This window comes from Bubalus kerabau, chromosome 4 (assembly GCF_029407905.1).
Source record: "Bubalus kerabau isolate K-KA32 ecotype Philippines breed swamp buffalo chromosome 4, PCC_UOA_SB_1v2, whole genome shotgun sequence".
In the NCBI taxonomy this organism is placed as follows: Eukaryota; Metazoa; Chordata; class Mammalia; order Artiodactyla; family Bovidae; genus Bubalus; species Bubalus kerabau.
In genome coordinates this window covers 38,257,530-38,282,179 of record NC_073627.1, presented here as the reverse complement: position 1 = coordinate 38,282,179, position 24,650 = coordinate 38,257,530, and the positions used below count along the sequence as shown (strand labels likewise).

The window sequence follows — 24,650 nt, the reverse complement described above, 5'->3', positions numbered from 1 at the left end:
TGGATAGAAACTTTGGGGTGGAATTAATTCCCAGGTTGTATGGTAAGTGAATGGTTTAACTTTTCATGCAGTTTACCAGACTGTTTTCCAAAGTTGCTGCACCATTTTACATTCCCAACAACGGTTCCATATACTCCACCTCTAGCCAACTAGGTGCTCTTTCAGCTAGACTTGCTAAACTGTGAAACTGTGATCCTGCTGCTGCCAACAACCATTCATTCACTGTGATTCATTCATTCAACAAATGGTATCTGAGTCCCTACCACTGTGCACTATGTAGTAGACTCTGACCCCCCAGGAAGTCCCTGAAAGCTCTGTGAGGAGAGAGACAGCACCCTGATGACATTGTTTCAGCATGCTAGTTCTGGTTCCCCTGGGCCTTTCAGTTCCAAGAAGGAATGAGTTCCTGAATGGCAGAGTTGGGTCTGCAGCAACTGGCAGGGCCTGCCATGTACCCCTCCCAACCACTGGGACCCAAGTAACTCCTAGTGGCTGCTTTCCCCAATTCCACAAGGGAACACCAACCAGCTTTGGAAACATGGGTGCAACAGACATGCCAGAAGATGGTACCCAGCCATCTGTGGTAGACCAATGGAACCTGTGGAAGAGTCTTGCAGATGCCAAGAGGACCCTGGGTAGGGGTGGCAGTGGGGGAGCCGACTGCTCAGTTAGGCGATCTTTGAAAGTATTTGTTCCTAATCTTCTAATCAGATGTGATACACCCAAAAGGTTGGGATACTGCCTTCGTGAGTGAGGAGCAGGAAGAAAAGTACCACCACTGCTGGCTGTATCACCTCTGGGCTTCAGACTGTGGGAGACTTTGTGTTGTTACTCTTTTTCCAATAGGGTTTTCGAACTTTTGCGTTTTCTACAAAGATTATGTATTAGTTTCTTTATGTATTAAATGTTTTAATTTAAAAAGATAACATATCTTTTGAAAGGAGATATAAACCCCCAGGGAGCTCCGCGTGGAACTGGGATCCTGCCCGTCTGTATTTCAGCCTCTTCGGCCCCAAGTCCCCTTTTCGCCCTCCCGGGTCCCATTTAGCAGCTCGCACCCCCACCGGCTTCCTGCATCACCCCCCACCCCCCGCCCCCGGGTCAGTTTGCCATGGAAACAAGCCAGGTTACGCAGAGATTCCCGAGGCGCCAGCCCTGGAGCATCCTGGAGGTTGAACCCGGACAGCCAACCTCTGCAACAGGCTGGGAGCTGAAGCGCGAGCCAGTAACAAGAGGTTCCACGACTGAGACAGACGTGGCGCAGACCCTGCAGAGGCCCCCGGCTCCGCCCCCACCCGGGTGGTTGAAATACAGCCGCAGCCCCGCCGTCGCCGCCCACTGCGCCTAGACCTTGCCAGGACCGGACCACTGAGAACCCACATACCCGTCTCCCCGCATTCCTCGCCAATGGCTGACCAACTCTTTCAGCGCAAACCCTGGGACCCCGAGCAGCTTCGCCCGGACCCCGACTCTGACTCCGAAGGCCTGTTTGACAAGGCTCCTCCGGAAGAGCCCCCCGCTGTCCGTGGGCCCAAGTCTGCGTGGGCCGCGGGCAGGAAGGCGGGTCGGCGCACTGGCGGGAAGGCGCAGGGGGCCCGCCCCGGGCAGCCCCCTAAGGGCGCGACGCGCCCCCAGCCCCAGGAAGAGGCCCCTCCATTGGATGAAGGCTGCTATCTCGACCATTTTCCGCACCTCTCCATCTTTATCTACGCGGCCATCGCCTTCTCCATCACCTCCTGCATCTTTACCTATATCCATTTACAGCTTGCCTGATAGGCGCGGGCGGGACGGGATGCGCGCAGGGCTGAGGCGGGAGGGAAAGGAAAGGAAGTGCTCAGCATTTTGTGCCTGGAGACGCCCCGCACCCCCTTCGTCTAGCCTTTGACGCTTGTGTCTTTTCTTCTCTGCTTGTCACCACCTTTGTCTAACTGTCCATCAGTAGAAACATCCAAAGCAGCTGTCGCTAATGAAATAAGCACCTGGGGAGGAGGGGACGGGAACACAGAGTTTAGAGTCTTCGCGGTGTGATGGATCCCCATTTATAATGAGGATAATGTCTCTGGACCCTACCGCTGTGTGAGGTGGAGGCACGCAGAGGGAGCCTGTCGTTTTGTGTCTGGGGCGTGTACAGCGAGTCCAACCTTCTGTTTTTTAAGGGATGAGCCGACCCGGGCCCACGGCCTTCCAGAGAGGCCCCCGCGGGGAGGGTCGGCGCCCTGGCCTGGGCTGGGCCGGAGCCCTGTGATGCATCGCCCGACCCCCCCTCCCAGGAGCCAGCTGTGCCCCCCACCCCACCCCGAGCTGGCGCACACAGAGCCCGGTGCGTGGGACCTGGCGGACCTGAGCGCGCAGCGGACGTCACAAGGGCGCAGCACACAGTGAGTGGCGTTTGTCGGGGTAGCGCACCATCTCCCCAGAGACTTGAGCTCACCGGGACTGCGTTTTCCCTGCCTTAGGCTTTGATGACGATATCGATGTCGGGACCGAGCGGAAACAAGGCCGAAGGAGCTGTTCTGCCAGGAAGTCACGGTCTCGTCGTGTCCTGGACGCTTGGGACCAACGGCTGCAGACCTCCAGGGACGCGCGGGCCCATAGCTTGCGCGCTGCGCCGCGCGGAATGAGGCTTGGGGCCCTGGTTGGGGGTCCAAGAGAGAGTTGCCGTTGCGTCTTTAGGAATTGCGGGGGTGGGGGTTGCTTATCCTGGCCCAGAGCCCTTCCAGAGCCTCGCAAAAGGGAGTGAGATTTCTGATTGCTGAGAATTCGCGCTAGGAAATCACACAACCCCTAGGGGTTTGTCATCTCATACCCAAAAAGCCTAATACCAAAACCCACCTTGACAGGTTATTTACCCACATGCCGTCTCTGTTTTCTCATGAATGTTTAATGTCAAAACATAGCTCTCTACTACAGCGTATACTTTACTTGGAAATGTCTGCAATTGTGGTACCTCTGATGGAATAAATTCTTTTTCAGTCTCCTCTATTTCTGTCCTTTTTTCATTTCCAACTATGCAGTGAGCTCACCAAACTTCCTATTCCGCTTCAAATTTCACCCCATAATCTTCACGTCCCTACTGTCCCTTCAAAACCAATTTCATCCCATTACCCAGCATTCCAAGATACAGTGTCTGTCTCCACTGCTGCTGCTAAGTTGCTTCAGATGTGTCCAACTCTGTGCGACCCCATAGACGTCAGCCCACCAGGCTCCACCGTCCCTGAGATTCTCCAGGCAAGAACACTGGAGTGGGTTGCCATTTCCTTCTCTGCTAAATAGCTATAAAAAGAAAATTGTTCAGTCTTGTCCAACTCTTTGCAACTCCATGGACTGAATTCCCCAGGCCAGAATAATGGAGTGGGTAGCCTTTCCCTTCTCCAGGGGATCTTCCCAACCCAGGGATCAAACCCAGGTTTCCCACTGCAGGATTCTTTACCAGCTAAGCCACAAGGGAAGCCCCCCAACAGTCCCCCCCCGCCCACCCCCCCACTGAGCTCTAGAATTTGCCCCAATTCACCAGCTTGTATACCTTTATAAGCTGTGTTTGCTGACAGCAGGATCTTGTCATTTCCCAGTTCTATTTTCCCAGAATCCCGTATGACTACCTGCCTTGATATCTGGACCCTTTATTTCAGTACCATAAGTTTAACACCTACCATTTCCCAAATCAGCCTGCACTGTGCAGCCAGTTTACTACAATAATTTACCCCCAATAAAAGGGACTGTTCTCCAAAATTAAGTCTCCAAGGTACAATATGTACCATTCTTTTTTTCCAGTTTACAATCTTGGATACTGGATCTTTACTGTCCTTTGATCCTGACTAAGCACTGAATCCCAATACATGGCCTAGTGTTCTAAACATGTGGTCCCATTGTTTCCCATTCATACAACCCCATCCCTTATTTTTTTTGGCCACACCATGGGGCATGTGGGATCTTAGTTCCCTGACCAGGGACTGAAACTGCACCCCCTGCCGTGGATGCTTGAGTCTTACCCAGTGGACCAGGGAAGTCCCAGGAGATTTTAAATAAGCTCCAAATATAAAAAATAATAATGATGATGATGACTTTAAAGGATCATTCAGCTAAAAAGTCATACTGAGACACACACCATGACATTAAATACAGTAGAATATAAAAAATCAAAGCTTTTAAAATATACATATTTAATGTACAGGATTGTATTCCAGGTAAACACAGGCTTCTTATACTGATGAATATTTAATTGCAAATATGAATACCCTAGTTATACACTTCTATATAAAGGAGAAACTCCAAATTCTGTGCTTTAGGAAGACATGGATAGCAAGTAATACCTTAGGAGCAGCTATTGCCATTTCTCCCCTTTCCTTGGGTGATCTAACATTTTACATGGATTAGTTACAAAAGGAAATATTGTTTCATCGAATTTAAGCACAAAATACAGCTAAAATTTACCACTGAGAGTTTCTATGAGTGTGAATAAATAAGTTAATTAAATATTAAGGTTCAAGGCAGATTCCAAAACTAACTGGAGTATGACCAAAAAAATATGGTATATATACCTAATAGTTAATATAATCTTTGCAATTCAGTATGTTCCAGGCTTCCTTTTCTATGCCAGTAAGATGCTTCCTTTTTTGTCCAATGTCTTCCATTGCTGGGCTCCAAGACATTAAACTCTTTAACATCATCAAGGATTTATCTTAGAAACAAACAACTTCTTTTCTTCTTTCTAAAGGTCATGGTTGTTTTTTCTGCTACTTGCTTCTTTCAGCCAGTTACTAACTTCCTCCTGTGAGAAAAGTTACTGGGCAAGAACAAGCAGTCTGTGTTGGCTGTCCCACAATGTGGTGGCTGGTTAATAAAGACGACACCCACTTAACCTTTGTCATTTCGTTTCATCCAAAGAGTAAGTCAAAAAGGTCAAGGTTACAAAGGACTCACGACCAAGGTACAACTTTTACAAATATCTTTGAATGGCCAGGGAAAGCTTTACTTCTTCAGTCACGCCCCCAAATGAGTTCTTAATGAACCAAGAATCCCTTCCCACCCATTACAGACCTCTAAGCACAGATGCTTCAAAGATTAGTTCAACATAAAACACAGATGTTTCAGGAGAGCTGACTAAAACAGAGGAGGATGTGGAATATAAGAAAGTGTGAAAAAAGAAACCCTCCCCAAAATATACAGTGCACTAGGATTAAGAATATCATCGATATAAATCCCGTACCAGTCCACCTACTGAGAAACTCCTTTTTCTATTGAGAAATCAAGATATTTTCAATCGTTTGCCTTCCTTTTCCACATTCTCTCTGATATTCTGGAGTTTTCTGGAGTTCTGGATCAGGAACACCAAGCCCTCCCTAAAATCACTAGCCCCATGGTCTCTGCCAACGTTTTCAAGTTCATCAAACAAAGACAATGTCTGTTTGAGTTTGGCCTGAACAATTTTTTGCTCTTCTAATTCTGCAAGAAGGGCCTGCTTAGTGCACAATTCAGTCTTATACTTCTCCTGTAACTGTTCAATTTCTTTTTGGAGACAGTGGAATTCTTCCTCACTGTAAGACTGTGTCTCCTGAGATTTATCTTCTGGAAGCAAGACGTTTGGGGGAATCCGCAAAATCAACTGTAAGAAGAGCTGCTCCATTTTGCCAAAAAGGTTATCAAAACGTCCTTTCATGAAGCAAAGAAACTTTTCTGTGCACTTGCGAATCTCAACTGGGCTAATCGCACAGTCTGGGATGCCATCCAGCTTCTTTAGAATAACCTGTTCAACAGCCTGCATCACCTCAAACAGGTAGTCTTGAAAGGCAATGTAGATCCTAAGCATGCAAGTCTGTGGTGTAAAGCCAAAGAACTGGGCCTCATAGGTCATTGGATCAACAGACATCTTGGTGGTTGTGTTTTTTTTGCTTTGTTGATTGTGAACAACCTGCAAATGTAATAAGAAAAATTTTCATTTGTTTAAAAAAAATAACAAATTACATTATAGACAGCAAAACAAACAAAACAAAGCAGCAAACAAAAACCATGAAGCTTATGTTCCTTGATACTTGATGCTACTTCCAGCCTCACTCATCAACAACAGGATACAAATCCTGCCTCTCCGAGACTCTCATCAGCCTATCACCTCCCTTCTTCCTCCTCTTTGTGCATTTCCCTCACCTCTCAATTACTGAGGCTTCTGGCCCGTGGCTCAGCCTTCTGGATTCTGTTATCACCCCATGTAAACGTTCAGATTTACATGGATGATCTAACCAATGCCCTAGAAACTCAGTTCTTCATGTCCACTTTTTCAGACCTTCATCTCCACTCTTTCAGCAACCTAGGTATTGACATTTGTAACTTCTCTCCCCAACTCTCCTACTTTTTGACCACAACCTCATATGCTAGTCTTCCAACACTCATTCCTATATTCATATTATATCCTAATCTTCAAGACTTTCACTCCTCTGAGCCTCTCTTTTTAGTCTCTCCCACTTCACTTCCCCACTCCACTTTAGGATCCATGATCCATCACGTCAACCATTCCTTTGCCAATGTTCTCAGCTCCCCGTCCTTCCAATCCTGCCATCTGAAAAAATACCACTAGAAGGTGAGCAAACTTCCAGTAAGCTTTACAACCCTGGCATTTTCTTAAGGGTATGGGAGTCATTCCTTTCAAATGTAAACATCTAAGAAAATAGCATTCCTATCTCCAAGTCACTGTGGGTGTTTAACCTAGGGACCTTTTTTGGGCTGTAACCAGATACTTGTCATAGAAATAAAATAAGTTTCATTATTCCTGCAGACAAATTAGCTAAAACAAATGGCTACCTCAATTACCAGGCAAATTTAGGATGAACCTTATCAAAGAATCTGAAGCAAGTAGTGCTGTCAAATCTTTTTATAAGACTGTGATGTTAATCTTGAGAATTTATGTAATGGCTAAAAATAGAATGGCTGTAATAGCTTAGCAGTATAAATAGGGTAGAATTTCTGTCTCTGTAATCTCATTTACAGATTATCTCTAATGCATTATAATCTGGATATGCTTATTCAGTAATAGAACTGCTGTCTTTGTCTTGTGGAGAGGATTCTGTGGATTAACAGGATTTTAACTTCCTCAACACTTCCCTATGCCTTCAGGATCATTTTTAAACGTTTTCACATGGCTTACAAGGACCTTCATCATCTGACCTTTGCTAACCACTGTCCTTTTTAAGTACCTTCAGTTCAATTCAGTCGCTCAGTCGTATCCGACTCTTTGCGACCCCATGAATCGCAGCACGCCAGGCCTCCCTGTCCATCACCAACTCCTGGAGTTCACCCAAACTCATGTGCATCTAGTCAGTGATTCCATCCAGCCATCTCATCCTCTGTCTTCCCCTTCTCCTCCTGCCCTCAATCCCTCCCAGCATCAGGGTTTTTTCCAATGAGTCAACTCTTCGCATGAGGTGGCCAAAGTATTGGAGTTTCAGCTTCAGCATCAGTCCTTCCAATGAACACCCAAGACTGGTCTCCTTCAGGATAGACTGGTTGGATCTCCTTGCAGTCCAAGGGACTCGAAAGAGTCTTCTCCAGCACCATAGTTCAAAAGCATCAATTCTTCGGCGCTCAGCATTCTTTATAGTTCAACTCTCACATCCATACATCACCACTGGAAAAACCATAGCCTTGACTAGAGGGATCTTTGTTGGCAAAGTAATGTTTCTGCTTTTTAATATGCTATCTAGGTTGGTCATAACTTTCCTTCCAAAGAGTAAGCGTCTTTTAATTTCATGGCTGCAATCAACATCTGTAGTGATTTTGGAGCCCCCAAAAATAAAGTCTGACACTGTTTCCACTGTTTCCCCATCTATTTCCCATGAAGTGATGGGACCAGATGCCTTACATAAGCATAACTGAAGTGATTAATACTTCTAATTTTTGCCAATCTGGTAAAATGGTTTTACAGCGTTGCTTTTTGAAAACCAAAAACATCTAACCCCCCACCCATACTCACACACAGGTTGAACACTGAGGACTGAAACTATCAGAGTCTCCTTGCCCCACCCCCCAACAACTTACTGTTTACATTAGCATGACTCTACTATTCTAGACCAGAATAATATTTTCATTGTCCAAATGGTTGGATTGTTCATTATGAACCCCCAGCCAAAGACTGATGAACTCTTTAATGGGATGCGTGGCGTGCGTGCTCTCCCCGTGTCTGACTCTTTAGATCCCACAGACTGCAGGCCGCCAGGCGCCTCTGTCCATGGAATTTTCCAGGCAAGAATACTGGAGTGTGTTGCCATTTCCTACTCTAGGGAATCTCGCCAACAATTTTTAACAGCAAGATTCTCTGAAACTCTTGCTTCAGCAGTTTCTACCAATACTGGACTGATTTTCATGAGCTCTACCCAATGCTAATTAAGCCTGCAAACTAAAAACTCCACCTTAAACCAACAGGGCCTCTCTTCGGGAACTGATCAAGAACTGCTTTCAGTTCAGTTCAAGTCGCTCAGTCGTGACCTACTCTTTGCGACCTGCTTTAGGTTACTATTATCACAAGCCTATCACAAGCCTATCTTCTCTGCAAGCCTTAGATTTCCTGAGGGCAGGATGAGTAAGGCTTCAACCGATATTTGCAGGTGATACGCGGGAAGTACACAAATCACCTCAGCAAGTTCAGGAGCCGAAGCTCCAGAAACCTCCTGGCAGGAACTACTTCCGGCTTGAGAACTGGCTCCCGACAGGCCCCGCGCCCCCGCTGCATGCCGGGACCTTCAGGGTGGAGGTTCGCGGCCCGCTGGCGACGCTGCTCCATCAGGCAGCTCTAGCGCCCGGGATGGCGCCCCACCGAGTGCCACCTGTTCCCGCTTTTCTTCAGAGAAAATGCAGCCCCCTGGCACTTACCCAAGCGACTATGAGAGTGATGAATTCGACCAAACACCAGCTTCCCGCCACCTCCTTTAAACCACCGCAGGCTGCCAGAGATAGGCGGCGCGGTTGACTCCCCCAGATTCTGACCGCTCTCTGCTTCAGCGAACGATAGCAAGGGCAGGATGCCGCCGCGCTCCTAATTGGCCGACTGTCTGGGGAGGGGGCCACCTAGATTGGTGAGGGAAAGGGGCCGGGCGGGAAAGCTAGCTGTGGCCAGCGGGGATTGGCAGAAGGAATCGGTATTCACTCCCTTCCCTGAGACGTTGGTGGGTGGAGAAGCTAGGTTGGGCCGCCGCGGAAACGCAACTCGTGATTGGCGGATGTGTTTTTCTTCGGGCTCTAGCGGTTGGTGGCTGGACGGTTGATCAGCGCTGATTGGATAGCAGCGTAACGGGGAGGGCCCCGCTCTGGTTCCGCCCTGATCCCGCCCCGCCGCTGGGATGGACTGGCGGAAGGGGAAGTCGGGGGTGGGGGGGCCGGCGGTGGTGGGGAAGATGGCGTACCAGAGCCTCCGGCTGGAGTACCTGCAGATCCCACCGGTCAGCCGCGCCTACACCACCGCCTGCGTCCTCACCACCGCCGCTGTGGTGAGCAGCTGCAACGCCAGCTTCTCATGAGTTGTACTGGATATGCCCGGGTCCTCGGGAAACTGGGGTTTGGGCCTCGGGGAAGCTCAGAGGGGTTGGTCTCTAGGGTGGGTGGAGGCGTACAGGGCTCACTCTGGGTTCAGAATCGCCCCGTAAGTACTATCCAGTGATCCAGAAAAAGAGGTGCCGTTCCATAAGGGGTGGAGGATCAGGACTACGGGTCAGTTTCTGAGACATAAAGGCAGGACCTGTACCAAGTCAGGGCTGCGGGAGCCGCCCACCCAGGAAACGTGTTTGAGAACTCCGAGGGTGTTCTCAGATCCACAGAATGATCCTTGTGACTACTAGGAGGAAGGTCCGCTTAGTGGAGAAACGTAGACGTTGAAGATACAAAGATGGAAGTTGTTGAGCGGGAAAAGTCTTGAAATAAAGTCTGTTATAGAGGTTGGCTGGAAGTACCGGGCCCTCACAGTGGCAGGGTATTGAGTCTTGGTTCGAGTGAATTGTGTTGCTTCACACAGCTGTTTTAGGTGGTGCCCATGTATTGGGCGTAATCCTAGCAGCTGCTCTTACTTGCCCTGAATCTAAGACATTACCACCTGCCTGCCAGACCTTCATCAGCCTCAGCTATTGAAACAACAGACTTTTATTTTGTGTTAGGTATTGGGGAACGCAAAGAATTGTGCCAGTTCTAGAGAATTCTTTACCAACCTTCCTCCAGCTTAAGAAGTAAACCTTAAATAATTCAGTCTAAGTGACTGAGAGTGGGAAATTGTCAGAACTACTAGTCTTTTGTAGTAAATGATGATATTTTGTTTCTTGATTGACTTGCTTGAAGAAGCTGTTTTTCTATTTCAGCAGTTGGAACTGATCACACCTTTTCAGTTGTACTTCAATCCTGAATTAATCTTTAAACACTTTCAAGTAAGTGGCCCATCACAACTGCCATTTAATGTTGCAGTTTTTAAACTTATTTTTCTTTTTAGTAGCTAATCCTGCCTTATACTATCTCAAACAACTCAGTGGGAATATTTGATTATAAGTGTTGGAGGGGGAGTACAAAGCAATGATTCTGAAGCCTGGAACTTTTAAAGAGATTCTCAAGATCCTCAGCATATACCAAATCAGAATTACCAATGCTATGTTATAAAGTTCCCTGTATGGTTTTGATTTGATGCGTCCAGTTCCTATATTTAGGAATCACTGGTTCAGATTTAGTATTATAGATTGAGAGGAGACTGGATCTGCTAGTTGTCCAGGGAGAGTCAGAGAGGATGTCCATATTTAGTCCATTCAGCACCATGTGGCATAGTCACCACGTTGGTGTTATCCCTGTGATCCAGTTCAGAGACTCAGTGAGTGCTCTAATCCATCTCCCAGGGATCACATCATCCTCACGAAGACTGACATCTAAGAAAACGCCAGTTTATTAGACTACAGTGAGAGACGGTCCTTTCCAGTAATTAGAATGCTAAAGAGGGATGCGTTTTTTTGTTCTAGGATCATCATATTGGCCATAGTCGAAGTAAGAGAGACCCAAAAGCCAGTAATTCTGTTTCTACACCTGCTTTCCCTCTGTCTCAGAGGTGTTTCATTCACTTTGTACCCATTGAGCTCCAGCTTGTCTTTCAGTATGCAGTTTTTGTGTAGCCTTCTCAGATTCATCCTCCTCTGTGTCCCTAGAGTATCTGTAAATACTTTTTTAATATCTCTCATCTCATACTTGCACTTGTTTATATGCCTGTCTCCTCACAAGGTTGAGGACTCTACAATCCTGGATGCAGTTAGTATGCAGCAAACAATTCTGAGTTGTTTCAACTTTAATAGTTAGCAATTCTTAAGAATTTAATGATCATAAAGGAGTTCTGTGAACCCTTATCACTGCCTTCTTCCTTCTCCACTCACAAGCCCTTCACTGGGAGCTTTAGCTCCATCCAAACAAACAAGGCTCGATTTTGCCTGAGGTTAAACTCTTCACCAGAGAAAGCAATGGCACCCCACTCCAGTACTCTTGCCTGGAAAATCCCGTGGATGGAGGAGCCTGGTAGGCTGCAGTCCCAGGGGTCGCTAAGAGTCGGACACGACTGAGCAACTTCACTTTGACTTTTCACCTTCATGCGTTGGAGAAGGAAATGGCAACCCACTCCAGTGTTCTTGCCTGGAGAACCCCAGGGATGGGGGAGCCTGGTGGGCCGCCGTCTATGGGCTCGCACAGAGTCGGACACGACTGAAGCAACTTAGCAGCAGTAGCAGCAAACTCTTCACACCATGTGTGAAATTAGGAGTTGTAGGTTTGAGTTCAGAGACTCCCTATACAAGCTGTGTGATGTTAGGCAGGCCATTTAAAAATCATCCAAGTCTCTTAGTTACATCATGTGTGAAATGGGGATGGTATTGCTAGCCTCCTCAACTCACAGGATAATTAAAATCACATGAGATAATATTTTAAAACACTTTAAATGTTAAATGTTCTATCATTGTGAGTAGTTCTTATTGCAGGCGTGGATGGTTTGGGTGGGGAAGAGTATATCAGGGTTTGAAAATAAGTGCATATTTACCAGTTAAACTAATTATTACAGTATTAGATCTTTACTTGTAGTGAGTTGGCTGTCTGTTCAGGCTAGTACTCGAGTATTTGCTTTAGAATTACTCTTTACTCTGGATGTTTCCGATGGCTAATATAGAAACAATTGCTGTTAGATCCTGTAATTTTCCTTTGGTATCTTCAGATTGTTCATTAGATTGTGATACTACATATATGAAAGCTCTGTTTCCTAGTCTACAAATCAACCTAGTCTTGCCATCACACTTTCCCCATCATTTGCCTGACCATATGGTATGGATTTTTGTGTTGTTGTTTTTTTTTAATACAGTCACAATTGCAAGTTTTCTGTCCTGTCAGGCTTAGAACTTTCCAGGAGTGAGTGATATCTTTCAGACTTTCACTGAGGCGGCACAAAAATTCAGTGTCAGATTGTGTGTCTCACTTTTGAGTTTAGAAAATAGAATCACCTATTTGTGGCCTTTCAACCATTGTTAGTCATAGGCTATCTCTTGTCTTAATATGAAAATGTTTCCTGGTATGTTTTACTTAATCTGTCTTTCTCTTGATTTTTTTTTTTTCTTTTAACAGATATGGAGGCTTATCACCAATTTCTTATTTTTTGGGCCAGTTGGATTCAATTTTTTATTTAACATGATTTTTCTGTATCCTTTACTAAGTGGGGTTAGCATAGAAACTTTAGTTTTACTTTGGAAATACAGTATTAATTTTGAAACTATTAACTCTGTTTTTGTTACCATCTCAGCTGTAACTTCTTGCTACTGGCTCAGTGATACACAGAATAGTTGGTCAGTTAGTAATGTTTTGAGGGTGTTTGTAGGTCACTGTTTATTCAAATGGGAGGTATTTAATTATAAACTGTTTACATTTCTGCACATGCACCACTTACAGATCTGATTAAGGGAGACCAGAGTGATTTAATTGAGGTGTTCTTACAAAATAACTCTAAGGGGTCCTGAGTGATGAAGCCCAACCTGGAAGCGGGTTCATGGGGGATGGAGAACTTGAGATCTACTTGGATCTCAGTTGCTGGTTCTGCTGGCTGGAAAGACAGTGTTTTGTCTGCCAGGCTCACCATGTTCCAGTTTGTTGAAAAAGAGGAAGGGTTTTGCTGTAGTCAGATGGTAATTGGGGCCACCGGGCAGGGCATTTCTCCTGCGCCCCAACTCCCTGGATGAAGCGGGGAATTTGCAGTTCAGCTCATTTGCAGTAGCCAAAGAGCCTTGTAGGGTAACAGGTTTCCTGCCCTGGGATGGATTCCTGTGTCTTCTCTATGATACATCATTCTGGTAAGTTTCTAATAATTATATTTTTTCATTGAAATGCCTCCTTGTTGACTGAAGTATAGAAATGCTTAACTACCTGGCCTTAAAAAAAGCAGATTATCACATGAAGCTTCTTGATGGGGATTTCCACCAAGTTAGGTTGTGAAAAAGCAAGGATGGTGTAGATTGTGGTGTGGCTGAACGTGGGAAGACAGTACAGATTTGAAGCATCTTTATGTGGCGTCTGGCTTCGTTCCCCAATCAGGAATGGTTTTTGTAAAACACAGAGCCGTTGCCTAGAATGCCTGGAAAAAGAGAAGTAACAATAATACCACTCATGAACACTCTTACAGAAACAAAGTCTTGACTTCTCACAAATAACAGGAGTCCAAGTGTACTTAGATGATACATTCAATTTCACTTTTTTCATTTTTGTGTACTTAACATTTTCTTAACTTGGAACTTAAGATATCGTTACTGTCGAATGCTAGAAGAAGGCTCTTTCCGAGGTCGGACAGCAGACTTTGTATTTATGTTCCTTTTTGGTGGATTCTTAATGACCGTATCCTTCGACGAATAGAACAAATACAGGAAAATACTAAAGAACTCCCGCTCTCTTCCTAAAGCTTTTCATCTGTCTCCTGAAGTGCACTAGAGGCTAGAGACTCGGAATGAACATATAAAAGTATCAACTCTCTGCACCCGCACCACCCCTCTCCCCCTCCATTTCAGCTTCAGGCTCCTGTTTATTTTACAGCCCACTTTATGTAACAGCTTATCTAAGCCTAGAGGTTGCACAGGGTGTCCACTGTGAGCAAGTCTGAGAAACGTTAACCCAGTCGGGTTACTATTAGAAATCTTAGATGTATTCTGGTGGGTGGTATACTTCACTTTTCTTTTTTTCCGGTTGTGCCACGCCCAGGGGCTTGTGGAATCCCAGGTCCCTGACCAGGGAATGAACCCAGGCCCTCGTCAGTGAAAGCATGGAGTCAAAGCCACTAGACTGCCAGGGACTCCCCAGGTATACTTCACTTTTAAACTAAGTTGGTAGGACATTTATATTTGGTCACCATCAAAACTGATAGTTGTTTTTGTTTTTTTTTTAATAATTGTCAATAATAATAATTGTCACCAAACTTAAGGGAGCCCTGTCTGACAAGATGGTTTTGCCCCAGCTGGCTTTATTTACTTCTAAGAGTCCTCATGGTGAATGAGCGTTCATGTAATGACTGACCAAAGAATTAACATATATTCCAAAGAAGCAAGAACTTCATGAAAGCAGAATATTAATTTGAAGTAGCAACAATCCAGGTGCCTAAGCAGGTTTTTGCCTGATCACTCTGGGTAATTATTTTCAGGCTATCCCCGCCGCCCCCCCTGCACCCCCCCTTCCCCCGCCTGGCCCCAAACATGTAACAACTGCTTGCCTTTCCTAATTCAAACTTGTGTTAGAATACAATCTGTAGTTCTCTTGCCCAGTCTTCCCTGTTAACACTTAATGTTGCTGTTTTCCTTAATGTCAACCACTAGCTTTTTGGTTTGTTTGTGAGCTTAGTTTTTTTGGGCCAGGCCTTTACAATAATGCTTGTCTACGTGTGGAGCCGAAGGAACCCGTATGTCCGCATGAACTTCTTCGGCCTTCTGAATTTCCAGGCCCCCTTTCTACCCTGGGTGCTCATGGGGTTTTCCTTGTTGTTGGGGAACTCAATCATTGTGGACCTCTTGGGTAAGATTCTTGGCAGTACTTTTTCTATTATTTTACTTACAAACTTATTTTGTCATACTTGTCATATTAATTCTGTCTGGCCTTCGTATATAGTTATTGTAGGATTGTTTGATAGTTATATGCTCAAGGACTATAATTCATTGTTCATTTTCAACTTTTTCATAAATCTATTACCAGCTGAGCTGCCAGGGAATCCCAGTATATTGACATTTCTTCCTAAGTAGAAAGATTTTCCATTGGTACAGACACCTGCAATCAAAATTCTAATCCTCTCCCTCATCCTTTATTTCTGGTTGACTCTAGGTATTGCAGTTGGACACATATATTTTTTCTTGGAAGATGTATTCCCCAATCAACCTGGCGGAATAAGAATTTTGAAAACACCATCTATTTTGTGAGTATTTAACACCAGGTTACGTATTTCTTGCAGATAAACCAGGGCAGGGTCCAGGATCTTGTTTTCTTGGGGCTCCCAAAGCTCCCAGCATACATAGTTCAGGCCAGTAAATATTTACAGATTGAGCAATCCGGCTGCCGTTGGGGAGCATTCAGATTGGGTGGGAAGCGCCAGAGTTGTGGCCAGAGGCTCAGGGTGTCCTGAGGGTAACGTGGTGATTGTTGTCCCACATGACCACCAGCACCTCCTGGCCCCGGGAGGAGCCTGCTGGTTCCATGTAGCCGCTGTCTTAGTTTAGAGATGTGAAGTAGCAAGATGGCAAAAAGCTGACTGAAGAAGGGTTTCTAAAGGTGGAATGTCTGGTCTTCCAAACAGGTGGTAGAGGAAAGCAGTGAAGTAGAGTAGAAACAGCTCTTGGCTAGAAACCAGACATAGGCTGTTTGTTCTGCCAGCCAGCTGTGTGATTTTAAGCAACCCCTTCTCCTTTTTCCATACCTCGGTGTCCTGAAGGTAGAGCTTTGATTCATAGCACCTCCATATATGCCAGAATTTTGTGTCCTTGGGGTGTGCTGCATTATGAAGAGTTCACTTAAGGCATAAAATGTGAGTTCTTATAAAATGTTGGTTGTAGAGTAACTGAAAGAAGAAAGTAAAATCCTCCATAACCCCACCACATAGATATAACAGTGGTGGGATTTGATGCACTTTTTGATATGTATTCATCAGTCTTTTACTGTCTGTAAACTTTTTTAAAAATGCTCTCTCATAGCTTTCTAATGTAATATAATCATTTTTCCATCATAAATTTCTGACAAAAATTATAACAGCTGCATGATACCCCCAGTATGAATGGAACACAATTTACGAATCGCTCATCAATGGACATTCACATCGTTCTTGTTCTTCCCTCCATGATTGGAGTGGTGAACATCCTTGAGCTACACATCCATGTAGCACATGTAGCGGCACATCCTTTGCACATTTCCATGATTGTTTTCAAAGGATAAATTCCTACAAGTAGGATAGCTGTTTGGTTTATCACCGGACTGCCATCTGGAATGGATATTCAGGTTTACATTTCCACCAGCATTGTGTGTCCATTTCCCCACATTTTCATAAAATGTGGGAGAAGTTGTATTTACCTTTTGCTAGTTTGATATCTGTAAAGTGGTGTCTCGTTGTTTTCTATTTTTTTCCCCTAAAATTTCAAAACAGTTTCAGACTTGCAGAAACTTGCAAGACAGTACAAAGGACTTTTTTCCCTTAAGTGTTTGAAAGTGAGTTGTTCACCTACTGCCCCATGATCCCCTTTAATGTGTATTTCCTTCTACATAGTCAAAATCTGGAAAGAAACGTTAATCCTCAGACCCAATTCCACTTAGGGAAATTGTCCAGATTTTTTTTTATAGCAGAAGAATGCAATTCAGATTCAGGTGTTGGCTTCGTTGGCATATCTGTTTGGTCTCCTTCAGTTTGGAGCAGCTTCTCAGTTTTGCTTTGACCCTCATGACATTCACATTTTTGAAAATTGTAAGCCCATTTTTATAGAACATCTCTCAATTTGGGTTTGTCTGATGTTCCCTCACATTGAGGTTCAGGTTTTTCGTCCTTTGCAGGAACATCAGAGAAGTGATACTGCATTCTAATTGCAGCCTGCTGGCACAGGGTTTCAGTTTGTTGAATTTGCCAGAGTGGTGCTAATTTTGATTACTTGATTAGGGTATCTGCAGAGCTTCTCCAGGGCAAAGTTACTTTTTTTTCTCCTTTGTCATTAAATATTTTGTGAAGAGGTACTTTGAGACTATGGAAAACATCCTTTTTCTTATAAAATTTGAGTTCATTTATATCTGCAAGAATCCATGGTTTCTTATTTTATTCATGGCTTATAATCCCTTAACATTGTTGTTTACTTTGATGCTTATATTGTCCCACTGGTTCTGAAGTACTTCTCAACATGTGCGATCTAACTTTTGTAAAATTTCATAGTAAACATTTTGGAAGAATATTGAAAACACCAACATAATTATCTCTGGGAATTGAGGATGTCTTGCTCATATATGTTTCCTGTTTTCTCTACGATTCCATATATTGCTTTTGTAGTAAAAATTAGTAAAGGAGGTAAAAGTTAATGTAAACGTGCAATAATTATGAATACCTTCAAAATAGGAGAACTGTTTCATTGGTAGGCAGACGAAATGCTTGTCCATTGGTGGACACGCTATGGGATCTTTTTGATCTCGGAGTAGAATTTAGGACCTAAGATGACCCTGGGACTAAATTATATTTGTTGCCTGTCTTTTAGGAAGGCTATTTTTGATACACCAGATGAAGATCCAAATTATAATCCGCTACCTGAAGAGCGGCCAGGAGGCTTTGCCTGGGGTGAGGGCCAGCGCCTGGGCGGCTAAAGCGGCAGTGCCAAGAACACGACCCAGCTGGGAAGGACTCGGTGACACACCCATTGGGATTCTTTTATCCTCTGTGTTGCACAAGTGTGGACACTTTTGACAGCTCAACAAGAATTTTAACTCCAGAAGCACTTTATGAAATGGCACACTGATTCACCCAGAAGACATTTCCAGCAGTTCGCCAGTGGTTCCTCACTACACTGGTACTGAATGTGTGATCTCTCGGAGACAAAAAACTGGAGCAACAAATACCCCGCCGCCTCTTAGGAACGAGTGCCTGATGCTTGAGTTCTGTGGTGACGGGCAGAGTGTTTTCCTCCTTTTCCTCTTCCTCTTTGATAGACGAGGCCGTGGTGTAAATGGAAGAGAGGACGAAATAAAACTGAATTCCATCTCTCTCACTGAATTAAAGCTTTTGTGTGTGATCTTTTAAACTATCACCATGTCTCCTAGCTCTCCTGCACAGGTCTACGCTCAGAGCAGTCTTCATGCCCGCTCTCCCTGTGTCTTCATGGCCTTCGACTGGATTTCATTTCAAGATTGGAAATACATGGCAGGGACGCCATGGCTGTGCACATCTCTTACTAACCCAGAATGCCAACTCCAGTGGGAAGATTTGTTTCTGTTGCCCAGATAGTTTGTTCTCTATTTAGGTTTTATGATACTTCAAGGTGTCAGACAATGTGGGGCAAGGGGTGGAGGCGGAAGGATAGGATGGATCTAGGTGTTCTAGATCTTGGAATTCTGCTGTGGGAGAGTCAGGTAGGCTTGCTGCGTCTCATTTATTTACTCTATTACTCCATTTGGAAATATCCAGGGAAAGGCAAGTCACAGCCACCATTTTGGAAAACAACATTTAAAGTTGGAAACGAGTTAGAATGTTGATTCTGGAGCCAGATAAGTGAATACAAGGATACATAGCTCTTGAGTCTTTGGCTTGTGAATATTTATCACTTGCTTCATGAAAAGCCAAGAAGCCTTCAGAGCCACGTACCTGGTTTACCTTCCTAACCAAGTAGAAACAGGACAGGTTCACAGAAGTCAGCAGTGGTTCAGTAAGTACTACCCCAGATGTTCACTTCCTGGGGGCTCAACCAGTTTGTTATCAGACTGTAAGTAATTCAGAGAACTCAAGAGGGATAGAATGAATACCCCAGAAAAGAGATTAATTCAAATTGTTTTAATAAACAGCATGTAGGTCTGGAAACATTTCCCCCATTGTTTCAGCTTGATTAAGTGGTTGTTTTCTAGAGTGTGAGAGTTCTCTTAGAAAGATGGACATGAGGTTTAGGTTAAACATAAAATATCTTAAATGGGAATTTTCAGATCATTTGTGAAGTGAAAAGTATTTTTCATACCTTTCAATGGAATACATATCAGTAGTGGAACCTAATATAAGTACATGCTGCTAGTCAGTAACTGAATATGGTTGTTGCAATTTTATGGAATGTGGGTTAATGGGACTGCTTTTTTTTCCCCTAAGTGACTTAAAAAAAAGTCTTTAAATGCCAATCTTAGAGTATATAGTCCTTATGGGAGTCTTAAATTTTGTCTGTTCAAGAAAGCTTGAATTTAATTAGAAGGTTGGGTTTTTGTTTGGGGGCTAGAAATAGATTTCTCTAGTTAAATTTGTTCTCCTTTAGTTAACTTTGGAGTTAGGTTCTTCTAGAACACAGGTCTTTTTCTTAAGTCAACCAAAAAGTGAGATTAGATACATGGAATTGCGTGACTAATTTACCTGACATACATAGAATTTAAAGGATTCCTGGATTCCACCAGTAACACTGAAAGGTTCACCTGACTAAGGCATAGCTTTTTTGTTGTAGAAATACAGTATATGTTCATTAAAAAAAAAAAAAGCATGGACATGCAAATTGCATCTCCATAGGAGATACACTTTACACATTTTGCTGTGTCTTTTCCACTGTGGATTTCTCTTCGTTTCTCCCTTCCACTTGTTCTTTTCCCTGTGTGTCCCTCTTGTGTGTCCAGTATCTTTCATACCTCTTGTTTAGTCTCTAAGCAGAGAGCACCCGAGTCCTAGGTCTTGGTAACGAAACCCTCACTCTGTCTCTGGGGCCTTTGAAAGTGAGGAAATGTTGGTGTTACTGTTGGGTAAAGGACCTCTTAGAATTGTCATCTGTCCTTGGTAGCCTGCATTTTATGTTGTGACTGTTTTCCTTTAACAGGTAAGTGCCATCCACGTTGCTAGTCATGATATTGCCATTGTTGTCAGTGTTCTGTAGTCTGTCTACCCCTAACTACTTAACTGTTTTACAAGTTTGCATAAAATTTGTTGCACTTTGTATAATCAAGTCACTTCTCTGCTCAGAAATCCACAGTAACTTCTTGGTAAGCCCCCATAGCAAATGCATACTTTTTGTCTTCCTCTGAACCTCAACTCCAACTAACAGGGACCTCAGTTTAATTCTCTTCAGTCCTTCAAGGCCTGGCCCAATTTCCTGGCTCCTCAGCAAACCTTGACTGCAGGGCCCATTTCATTGTCTTATCTTCTCTGAATTCTTACGACCCTTCAAGGCTGTACAACATGCTCTTAGACCAAACTGTCTTATATTGTTCTTAGCTGGTACATGTATATTAGTCTTGTCTCCTTCCTGAGAATGTAAGCTCCTTAAGAGCAGGGACCAAGTCTTACATTTTTGTATCTACCACAGTGCCTAGCACAATGCTTGGCACATGGGTGCTGAATAAATACTTTATTGATCAGCAAACTATTATCTGGTATTTTTAATTATAGAGGGATTAATGTATGTGTGTGCAAGCTTGTACCTATTTGCTGTGGCTTGTGACTATGTCAAAGTGGGATGGAGCACAACTGAACATGATCAAGGGCAGAGCTTGGTGGTCTGACAAGCCAGCCAACAATGACTACCAGCTGGTGTGGCCATGGACATGCTCTGCTGGTAGGGACCATTGCAGAGCAGTTAAGAATGACGTGTCTGACAATTCACCTTTTGGAAGAAGAGCCCAGATACTCCTTGAAGGCTATTAGCTATAACCATCTGTATGTGAAAGCCACCTACTTGGAGAGAGAGAGCCTATTTCAGACTACTAACCTGAGGGACTGGCGGAGGGGGTGATGTATGTAACATTACTTAACGCCAATAGAGGATTTTATTTTCCAACTCTGTTCCACTTAGCTCTGAGGCTGCAGAATAGCTGGGTCATTAGGCTAAAGATTATGAATGAATTACCTTAGACTGTTTTACCTGCATCATGTTTTCTTTTCTTTCAATTTGAGCCAATATTAAATTCACAATTTCACATGGAAACCTTCATTTGGGGCTTTTCTTGAAAAAACTGGAAGATCTGGAAAAACCAGGCCTGCATGGCAGCTACGGCCTAGAGATGACTAGTGGCTGTTTCTATAGACGGAATCTGTGCTCTATTAAGAGGTTATTTCACTTGTTGATATCACCTGCCAGGTACTCTTGTAACCATGTGCAGCCTGTCTCCTCCCTTAGGTTACTTTGGAAAGCACAGCAGAGAAAAAGGACTGAGGTCTTTTTTATACTCTAAGTCCGCAATTTGAGACTTAACATTTAGATATCACTCAGTTCAGTTCAGTCACTCAGTCGTGTCCGACTCTTTGCAGCTCCATGGACTGCAGCATGCCAAGCCTCCCTGTCCATCACCAACCCCCAGAGTTTACTCAAACTCATGTCCATTGAATCGGTGATGCCATCCAACCATCTCATCCTTTGTCATCCCCTTCTCCTCCTGCCCTCAATCTTTCCCAGCATCAGGGTCTTTTCAAATGAGTCAGCTCTTCGCATCAGGTGGCCAAAGTATTGGAGTTTCAGCTTCAGCATCAGTCCTTCCAATGAACATTCAGGACTGATTTCCTTTAGGATTGACTGGTTGGATCTCCTTGCAGTCTAAGGGACTCTCAAGAGTCTTCTCCAACCCCACAGTTCAAAAGCATCAATTCTTCAGTGTTCAGCTTTCTTTACAGTCCAACTCCACATCCATACATGATACTGGAAAAACCATAGCCTTGACTAGAAGTACCTTTGTTGGCAAAATAATGTCTGTGCTTTTTATGCTGTCTAGGTTGGTCATAACTTTCCTTCCAAGGAGTAAGTGTCTATTTATTTCATGGCTGCAATCACCATCTGCAGTGATTTTGGAGCCCCAAAAAATAAAGTCTGACACTGTTTACACTGTTTCCCCATCTATTTCCCACGAAGTGATGGGACTGGATGCCATAATCTTTGTTTTCTGAATGTTGAGCTTTAAGCCAACTTTTCCACTCTCCTCTTTCACTTTCATCAAGAGGCCCTTTAGTTCTTCACTTTCTGCCATAAGGGTGGTGTCATCTGCATATCTGAGGTTATTGATATTTCTCCCGGCAATCTTGATTCCAGCTTGTGCTTCATCCAGCCCAGTGTTTTGCATGATGTACTCTGCATAGAAGTTAAAAAGCAGGGTGACAATATACAGCCTTGACGTACTCCTATTCCTATTTGGAACCAGTCTGTTGTTCCACGTCCAGTTCTAACTGTTGCTTCCTGACCAGCATACAGATTTCTCAAGAGGCAGGTCAGGTGGTCTGGTATTCCCATCTATTTAAGAATTTTCCACAGTTTATTGTGATCCACACAGTCAAAGGCTTTGGTGTAGTCCATAAAGCAGAAATAGATGTTTTTCTGGAACTCTCTTGCTTTTTTGATGATCCAGCAGATGTGGGCAATTTGATCTCTGGTTCCTTTGCCTTTTCTAAAACCAGCTTGAACATCTGAAAGTTCACGGTTCATGTATTGTTGAAGCCTGGCTTGGAGAATTTTGAGCATTACTTTGCTAGCGTGTGAGATGAGTGCAATTGTGCAGTAGTTTGAGCATTCTTTGGCATTGCCTTTCTTAGGGATTGGTATGAAAACTGACCTTTTCCAGTCCTGTGGCCACTGCTGAGTTTTCCAAATTTGCTGGCATATTGAGTGCAGCACTTTCACAGCATCATCTTTCAGGATTTGAAATAGCTCAACTGGAATCCCATCACCTCTACTATCTTTGTTCATAGTGATGCTTCCTAAGGCCCAATTGACTTTGCATTCCAGGATGTCTGGCTCTAGGTCAGTGATCACTCCATCATGATTATCTTGGTCATGAAGATCTTTTTTGTACAGTTCTTCTGTGTATTCTTGCCACCTCTTCTTAATATCTTCTGCTTCTGTTAGGTCCATACCATTCCTGTCCTTTATTGAGCCCATCTTTGCATTCAATGTTCCCTTGGTATCTCTAATTTTCTTGAAGAGATCTCTAGTCTTTCCCATTCTGTTGTTTGCCTCTATGTCTTTTCATTGATCACTGAGAAAGGCTTTCTTATCTCTCCTTGCTATTCTTTGGAACTCTGCACTCAAATGGGTATATCTTTCCTTTCCTCCTTTGCTTTTTGCTTCTCTTCTTTTCACAGCTATTTGTAAGGCCTCCTCAGACAGCCATTTTGCTTTTTTGCATTTCTTTTCCATGGGGATGGTCTTGATCCCTGCCTCCTGTACAATGTCATGAACCTCCATCCATAGTTCATCAGGCACTCTGTCTATCAGATCTAGTCCCTTAAATCTATTTCTCACTTCCAATGTATAATTGTTAGGGATTTGATTTAGGTCATACCTGAATGGTCTAGTGGTTTTCCCTACTTTCTTCAATTTAAGTCTGAATTTGGCAACAAGGAGTTCATAATCTGAGCCACAGTCAGCTCCCGGTCTTGTTTCTGCTGACTTAATAGAGCTTCTCCATCTTTGGCTGCAAAGAATATAATCAATCTGATTTCAGTGTTGACCATCTGGTGATGTCCAAGTATAGAGTCTTCTCTTGTGTTTTTAGAAGAGGGTGTTTGCTATGACCAGTGCATTCTCTTGGCAGAACTCTATTAGACTTCGCCCTGCTTCATTCCATACTCCAAGGCCAAATTTGCCAGTTACTCCAGATGTTTCTTGACTTCCTACTTTTGCATTCCAAAAGGACATCTTTTTTGGGTGTTAATTCTAGAAGGTCTTGTAGGTCTTCATAGAACCATTCAACTTCAGCTTCTTCAGCATTACTGGTCGGGGCATAGACTTGGATTACCTTGATATTGAATGGTTTGCCTTGGAACAGAACAGAGATCATTCTGTCGTTTTTGAGACTGCATCCAAGTACTGCATTTTGGACTCTGTTGTTGACTATGATGGCTAACCAATCTAATCACATGGACCACAGCCTTGTCTAACTCAATGAAACTATGAGCCATGCCGTGTAGAGCCACCCAAGATGGACAGGTCATGGTGGAGAGTTCTGACAAAATGTGGTCCACTGGAGAAGGGAATGGCAAACCACTTCGGAATTCTTGCCTTGAGAACCCCATGAACACATGAAAAGGCAAAAAGATAGGACACTGAAAGATTAACTCCCCAGGTTGGTAGGTGCCCAATTGCCGGGGTCCAGCCCCAGTGGATCCGGGGAATTCTAAGCGGGAACGGTGTCGGCAAGGATCAGGAAACAATTGCTTAATTAAACGTTAATTAAGGATATACAGAGTGGTTAAATAAGGATAGCTCAGTGAGGAAAATTTAGTGGAGAAAAGAGGCTGAATAACTTGGTTTACGTGGAAAGCTAATAAAATTCCAAAATAAGGAATTTGCGTCACCTACGTAGGCCGCAGGCGTCCTCTTGTTCTCCCGAAGGAGAGGAGACACTAAGGCCTCCCAGGTCAGATCTCAGAAGCCCAGGCAAAATTAGTAGGCTTGACGAGCCTCCGCGCCCCAGATGGAAATTCAGCCAGAAGGTGAGAGAAAGAACGACATGGGGAGACCAAGCTT

General features: G+C 44.1%; 3 protein-coding genes across 7 annotated transcripts; 2 read left to right on the top strand and 1 right to left on the bottom strand.

Annotated features, from left to right (window-relative positions):
- Nucleotides 1-1,381: 1,381 nt before the first annotated feature.
- On the top strand, nt 1,382-3,383 carry LOC129649416 (uncharacterized). Its single transcript, XM_055576822.1, has 2 exons — nt 1,382-2,378; nt 2,457-3,383. Exon 1 carries the CDS (start codon nt 1,408-1,410, stop codon nt 1,771-1,773), a length of 366 nt encoding a protein of 121 aa, XP_055432797.1. The 5' UTR covers nt 1,382-1,407; the 3' UTR covers nt 1,774-2,378; nt 2,457-3,383.
- A 1,471-nt stretch (nt 3,384-4,854) lies between these two features.
- Nucleotides 4,855-9,114, bottom strand: MIS12 (MIS12 kinetochore complex component). 2 transcript variants are annotated; one of them, XM_055576815.1, is made up of 2 exons: nt 8,857-9,114; nt 4,855-5,908 (listed from the first exon to the last, which is right to left on the bottom strand). In XM_055576815.1, exon 2 carries the CDS (start codon nt 5,864-5,866, stop codon nt 5,246-5,248), a length of 621 nt encoding a protein of 206 aa, XP_055432790.1. In that variant the 5' UTR covers nt 5,867-5,908; nt 8,857-9,114; the 3' UTR covers nt 4,855-5,245. The 2 variants fall into 2 exon arrangements, with proteins under 2 accessions (XP_055432790.1, XP_055432792.1); XM_055576817.1 differs by lacking the exon at nt 8,857-9,114 and adding an exon at nt 8,619-8,720.
- Nucleotides 9,115-9,305: 191 nt separating this feature from the next.
- On the top strand, nt 9,306-18,232 carry DERL2 (derlin 2). Of its 4 annotated transcripts, none has more exons than XM_055576811.1 (7): nt 9,313-9,470; nt 10,329-10,394; nt 12,604-12,677; nt 13,767-13,860; nt 14,829-15,024; nt 15,328-15,418; nt 17,724-18,232. In XM_055576811.1, exons 1-7 carry the CDS (start codon nt 9,324-9,326, stop codon nt 17,827-17,829), a joined length of 774 nt encoding a protein of 257 aa, XP_055432786.1. In that variant the 5' UTR covers nt 9,313-9,323; the 3' UTR covers nt 17,830-18,232. The 4 variants fall into 4 exon arrangements, with proteins under 4 accessions (XP_055432789.1, XP_055432788.1, XP_055432786.1 ...); XM_055576812.1 differs by having other exon boundaries at nt 9,331-9,470; nt 10,332-10,394; XM_055576813.1 differs by lacking the exon at nt 17,724-18,232 and having other exon boundaries at nt 9,312-9,470; nt 15,328-15,422.
- The last annotated feature ends 6,418 nt before the right edge of the window (nt 18,233-24,650 follow it).